Source organism: Hermetia illucens, chromosome 3 (assembly GCF_905115235.1).
Source record: "Hermetia illucens chromosome 3, iHerIll2.2.curated.20191125, whole genome shotgun sequence".
In the NCBI taxonomy this organism is placed as follows: domain Eukaryota; kingdom Metazoa; phylum Arthropoda; class Insecta; order Diptera; family Stratiomyidae; genus Hermetia; species Hermetia illucens.
In genome coordinates this window covers 177516095-177523000 of record NC_051851.1, presented here as the reverse complement: position 1 = coordinate 177523000, position 6906 = coordinate 177516095, and the positions used below count along the sequence as shown (strand labels likewise).

The following is a 6906-nucleotide window of genomic DNA, read 5'->3' as shown; positions in this document are numbered from 1 at the left end:
GTTGATTGACTACTGGGTCTTGTACTTTAACTGGAGATTGCCCAAGATCTTAAGATCTTGTCCCAGTTGCTCATTCCGAGAGTTGCATTTGATGTAGACAGAAACTACCAAAATCCGTCTACCATCAGTGGTTTTTACTATTGCCGCCGCGGCGGAAGAGGTCAGCAGGTTTTCAATGACGACTTCCTCAAATTCATAGTCTTTCCTGACTAAAAGGGCAGCGCCAGTGTTGTTGTCATTCCGGATAATATTATACCCGGTGAATTGCACGTTATGCCTGCTGTTTAGTTTCGTTTCTGAAACGCAATAGAAGTCTGCTTTCAGACTGTTAATCAACACTTGGGCTGTGGCACGTTGGGCGTGTGAGATCAGGGACGCGGAGTTAAAGGTGACGATTTTTAACTCCATAAATTCATAATGAGTTTTATAGCGGCGAATTGCCGCTGCTCATTAGTTGAGGCCGACGCGAGAGATTGCACCAATTCGCGGAAGGCATTTGGTGCGGGGATGGGAGCAGGTTGTGCTGCCACTCTTGGTTGAGTGTTTCTGGCAGCTTGAGCGTACGATACGCTGGGATTGACCAAGCTTTGTGACAGTTGTGTCACTGTGCGCTTGACTTGGGAGCTTTCATTGGCTCGCTTTTGTTTGGCAGCTTCCTTCCTGGCTACCATTTCTTTATAGGCTGGGCACCCGCGATAGCTCGCTGGGTGGCCAGCTTGGCCGCAGTTGCAGCAAAGAGGCCCTTCGGTCGCCTGTCTTCCGCATTCCCCGCGAGGATGGGATTTTGTGCACCTGACACATCTGTGCACAATTGAACAATTTTGGGCGATGTGCCCAAAATTCTGGCAGTTGAAACACTGCACTTCCTCGAAACTTTTGACCTTTTCCAAGGTTACCTTTTGATGAAGGATATATTTTACCTTCATCACCTCGCTGAGCTCTTGAGAGGGCTCGAAAGTCGCGATGAACAATTCCGATTGCGATTTCATCGGGAGGGCCGGATTTTCGCTATGCAGAAACTTGTCTCTGCGCGTAACCAGGTTCGCAACTGTCTTCAGTTGGAAATCTGGGTGCTCTGTTTTAAGTTCTTCCAGGATGTCCACGGGGTCCGTTTCCCTGTGGAGTCCGCGGATAACTACAGACTGGGTGCGAAGGGAGGGAGGCGTCCTAGTGGTAGCATTAAGCCCCTGTTCTTTTAAAAGCGCGAAGACCTTCCCGTGATCTTCTGCCGTTTCCGTAAATATGAGGGTCCTGTCAGCCCTCGTATTTTTAAGGGACGCTTTTAGCCCCTTATTTTTCAGGAGTCTTAAAAAAGATGGTACGTTTAAACCGTACCCAGTTATAGCGGGGATTCTCATTTTCTTGGACTTGGTAGGTTGGGGAGCTTGTGGGGGGGTAGCCTGTTTAGGAGCGGTTACAGTTTTTACACTAACCTTTATCTTGTTACTTTTCCTCCTCCGCACGAAGTTGAACGGGTCACCTTCGTCGTTGACTTCGGGGTTTGGTGATGGTCCCACGCTGTCCATCTCGCACTCTTCGTTGGCTCTTGTTGAGTCCTCTATTGCTGCTGGTGCTCCCCCGCTGTCGATGACTACCGGTTCACTACTATTTCTTGCTACACTATTTTTTGCTACACTGGTTCGCACCGCCTCTTGTAGCGCTGCTACCTCCTGTTTTAGCTGAATTATCAGCTGTTGTTGGCACTCCAGTTGCTGTGCGAGGGCTGCTTTCTCGCCTCTGAGCTCTTCAAGCTCCTTCCTCAGCGGGTAGTCATAATTTTCTGAGGGGCCCGTGCTCCCCTCCTCCTCAGACGATAGCTCACCAGGGAGTGCCATTTTAGACCTCTTGGCGGACATTATTGTCCCCAAGCCCGTCCTCAGCTCTCCTCCGAATCTTCACCAGTATTCACTGAAATTAAAGAAAAACAATTAACAATAATGGCACTTTGGTATACAGTGTCTCAATAATATTGAGATGCACTGCATACTTTAATCAACTGTACTTCCTTTTGAGAGTACTACACTTAACACTTCACCACTTTTTTTTTTATTTACGTTACTTGTTTCGTTTCACCGTGCTCCGTGCCCCGTGCCACGTCTGTCCGCTTCGATGTCTCGGAGCGAACTGTGTAAAAGAGTCGGATGGCGTCGAATTTATATCCTTGCCGATCCATGTAGTGACGTTACTTTGTTGAGCATATCAGCTGTTGAAAGGCATTGCCATGTTGGTGCTGTCATGTCATTACCATGTCGCTACACTGCTCCCTCCTGAGTAGTTTTGACGGTTAACGGCTGGAAAAATACGTATCGAATATTACTCGCCTCTCACTCGCTGGTTTCGCTCTTGGTCCTATATACGTTTTGGGAGCCAAACTTATTGGTCGTTGGGCTGCTTCCGTTGGATCAGATGTTACTTCGAAATAGGCAGGTTTTAGTCGCTCGACGCTGATATTTGTTGCTTTGCCCTGAATTTCCATTTTAAAAACGTTGTCGGAAAGTCTTTCTAACACTTTATATGGTCCTCCGTACGGATGCTCTAGCGGCTTCTTCACTCGATCAATCCGCACGAACACGTGTGAGCTTGTAGAAAGATCCTTGTGGACGAACACCTTCCTTCTATCATGTCGAGAGATTGGCGTTGCACGAACTTGCGTCATATGGTGACGAAATTTCTCAACGAAAAATTTCGGATCGGGAGGCATTTCCTCGTCAAGAAAGAACTCTCCAGGAATGCGAATCGTTGTCCCATAGACTAGCTCAGCAGCTGTTGCGACAATATCCTCCTTAACGCTTGTACGAAGACCGAACAAAACCGTTGGCAAAACTTCGACCCATTCACGGTTGTTGTGGCACATAATAGCTGCTTTCATCGATCGGTGCCATCGCTCAATCAATCCGTTAGAAGCAGGATGGTATGCAGTGGCTCGAATCTTTTTGCAACCCACTAAGTGTGTCAGCGACTGGAAGATCAAGGATTCGAACTGGGATCCTTGGTTCGATGTTAATATAGTAGGTGCTCCAAATCGTGAAATCCAGTTGGTGTAGAATGCGTCTGCGATAACATCTGCCGTAATTGATCGTATCGGAACCGCTTCAGGCCATCTCGTAAATCTATCGATCATAGTCAATACATACGAGTGACCTTGTGATTGCGTTAGCGGTCCGACAATATCGATATGTACGTGACTGAATCTGGTGTCCGGCATATCGATTTTGCCATGCGATGGTTTTGCATGTCGTCCAATCTTACTTCGTTGACACGCTAGACATGTTCGTGCCCACTCAAGAATGTCCTTGGACATACTAGGCCAGACATATTTTCGGCAAATCAGCTTCTTCGTGACGCGTCCGCTTGGATGAGATAGTCGGTGAGTAATCTCAAATATTCTCCTCCTGAGAAGTATTGGGATATGCGGCCGTATTTGGGAAGTTGACACGTCGCAGTACAACATTGTATCCTTGTCGTCAACTCGCAACTTTTTCAAATCCAAGGTCGTTTCAGAACGCAGTAGATGTTGGAGTTCCTCATCGTTTCGTTGCGCTGTAGCTAATTCTTCGGGCGTTATGGCAACCGGCAATGTAACAGCACTAATTCGGGACAAGGCGTCTGCTGTAACGTTTTCCTCGCCAGTGACGTATATGATATTGGTCGAGAATTGGCCGATATAGTCCAGTTGCCTTAATTGCCGTGGACTGGCTTTCTGTTGGAAGGCAAACGTTATCGGCTTATGATTGGTTTTGATTAATAACGGACGACCTTCGACCATGTAGCGAAAAAACTTGACTGCACTGTAGATTGCTGGGAGTTCTCGATCGTAAGTGCTGTACCTACGTTGTGTATCGGAGAACTTCTTCGAAAAGAACCCGAGCGGTTCCCAAACATCGTTGTTCCACTGTTCGAGAACTGCTCCCATAGCCGTGTCCGATGCGTCTGATTTGATGGCCAATGGTGCATTCTCAATGGGATGTCGTAGTAACGCAGCGTTGGCAATTTGCTGTTTGCACTTTTCAAATGAGACATCTGCTCGTGGATTCCATTCGATTTTGCGTTTATCCTTGCACCAATGAGATACTCGTGGAGAGGTGCTTGAATTTCGGCTGCATTCTGCAACGATTTTCTATAGAAATTAACAGCTCCTAGAAATCGTCGCAAATCGGCAATTGTTGACGGTTTTCCGAAATTCAAAATGGTTTCTACTCGTCCTGGAAGGGGCTTGATGCCATTTTCGCTCACCAAATATCCTAAATATTCGGCAGAAGATGTTCCGAAGCTGCATTTATCGACATTGATGGATAATCCGTATTCACGGAGTCGATTAAATATCGTCAATAAGTGCTTCCGATGCTCCTCGTTCGATTTAGAAGCGATAAAAATGTCATCGATGTATGCATAGCAAAAGTCCAATCCGCGGAGTGCATGATCAATGTACCGCTGGAAAGTTTGTGCGGCATTACGTAGACCGAACGTCATTACTCGGAACTCAAAAAGCCCAAAAGGAGTAATGACAGCTGTTTTGGGAATGTCCTCGGGTGCTACAGGAATCTGGTGGTATGCTCTCGTCAGATCAATCGTGGAAAATACCTTGAATCCACTCAGTTTGTGCGCAAAGTCACTAATGTGAGCGATGGGGTACTTATCTGGGACGGTGATAGCGTTCAAACGCCAATAATCTCCACATGGTCTCCATTGTCCGTTTTTCTTCCGTACCAAGTGTAACGGGCTCGCCCATGGGCTACTCGATGGTTGGCAAACTCCCTGTTGTAGCATGTAGTCAAATTCGGCCTTTGCTTCGCGCAGTTTTTCGGGCGTTAATCGTCTGGGTCGGTCAAAAACAGGCGGTCCTTTAGTCAGGATATGGTGGTAGATATCATGAGCCATCACTTTCGCTCCGTCAGATGGAATTGTGATGTCGACAAAATCTCTCAGAATGTCACGATAACTTTCGCTAGACTTCAGTGTTGTCATACCACAAGTTATGGTGCCAGTGAACTTTGCGATGCAAGATAAGTTGGTCTTTTCGTCGATTATCTTCCTCTTGCGTAGGTCCACTAATAAGCCATAATGGTGCAGCAAATCGACACCGATTATTGGTTGTCGAACATCCGCTAAAACGAACCTCCAGGTAAACGGTCGTCGTAAGCCGAGGTCGAGCGTTATGATGCGATGTCCATATGTTTTGATTGGCGTATTGTTGGCGGCATAAAGCTGAAATTGCATTGGCGTGTGCTGATTTTTGTCTTTAGGCAAAACTGAAATATCAGCACCGGTATCCACCAGTAAATGCATGCAGCTTTTCCGATCGAGTACTAATAATCGACTGGGTTTACTGTGAGAGGGGTCGTCCTCGACCGCCGAAACTCGGGACGACGAATTTAGTTTTCGGAAGTCGCGGAATTATTTTGCCACTTACATGGCGGTCGGCAATTACGCGCTTGTTTCCCAAACCGTTGATGAAAGAAGCAAAACCCTCGATTCCGGGAACCTGATCTTTGCCCTCTGGTGCTCCGTTGTTTGGAACGGGACCGGTTGCGTGTCGTGATTTCCAGTCGGTCAATTCGGCTCAATATTTGCTCCAAGACATCATTTTCAGTGGATGTCTTCTGAACGGTGGAAATGCAAGGCAGTTGTTGCATCTCGATCATTAAATCCGCCATTTTCGCCAATTTATCGACGTCTGCTTCATTAGAAATCGCTAACACCATTCGAATATTTTCGGGCAATAGCTCAAGTAGCATCGATCTTAGCATGGCGTCAGTTACCTGCTCTCCGCCAGTGTTTCGCAAGTCCTGCAGGTAATGCGATGGTCTCTTTCCTTCCAAATTCTTCTCTTGGAAAAGTCGTCGCAGCTTGGATTCGGCGGACACTGCAAATGCTGCCAATATCCTCTCCTTCACGGCTTCGTACTTATTTGTTGCCGGAGGATTGTGTGCTATCGAGATCACATGCGGAAGGATTTCCGGTTCGGCAAATTGTATCACGTACTTAAATCTTGTTTCGTCCGACGTGATGTGATTAGTGTGGAACGCAGCCTCTACCTGTTCAAACCAAAATGCCGGGTCGGGTCGATAAAATGACGGAAATTTTTGTATGCGTGCCGCTTCCACGAATACGCCTGCTGGTCGATTAGCTATCGGCGGCAGGAAATCACTCTGAAGGGATGTTTTCGGCGTCTCTGGCGATTTGGATTCAGTGGCCATTTTGAAACTCGCGCTTGGTGTCGATCAAACGTATGAAAATTTAAGATCACTACACTTTTTATTTTAACTCTAGTCGTCGGGGTCACCAATGTAGAAACATGAAAAAGTATGTTTTTAAGGTTCTACTCATTTATTCAACAAACACCGAGAAGGTCGAGAGAAAGAGTGTGTAAAAGAGTCGGATGGCGTCGAATTTATATCCTTGCCGATCCATGTAGTGACGTTACTTTGTTGAGCATATCAGCTGTTGAAAGGCATTGCCATGTTGGTGCTGTCATGTCATTACCATGTCGCCACACCAGCTTCATAATGTTGGTTAGATTCCCATATCCAGTCCATCTCGAAATCCGGACTTGGTTGAGCTGATACAGAAAAGAAAAGACCTTCTTGAATTGTACCTGGCCCCGTTCGCGATCTTTTCATCCCAATCGTCCCTTGCTTGTCAAAGTCCCTGAATTGCAATCCGCAATTTCATAACGTCAGAGAGCAACTACAAGAATGCCACTTTGTTTAAAATTTGCCGGTTTATAATTACCGCTTTCCGATCCAGTTTTATGGTGTATTGAAACCCAGGACCAACCTCTTCAAGTCTCTTCCCGCTTTCTCCAGGTCAATGTGTGCATTCATTTTCCGCGCCTTGCCTATCTCTTGCAGTAGCTCCTTGTGATTGGTGGCCCATTTCGTCAAGGGCAGCTTGCCCCTTTCTAAA

General features: G+C 46.7%; 1 protein-coding gene across 1 annotated transcript; it reads right to left on the bottom strand.

The window, feature by feature from the left end:
• Positions 1-326: 326 nt before the first annotated feature.
• On the bottom strand, positions 327-2089 carry LOC119652257. Its single transcript, XM_038056238.1, has 2 exons — positions 1988-2089; positions 327-1908 (listed from the first exon to the last, which is right to left on the bottom strand). The coding sequence occupies exon 2, from the start codon at positions 1854-1856 to the stop codon at positions 399-401; it is 1458 nt and encodes a 485-aa protein (XP_037912166.1). The 5' UTR covers positions 1857-1908; positions 1988-2089; the 3' UTR covers positions 327-398.
• Between the last annotated feature and the right edge of the window lie 4817 nt (positions 2090-6906).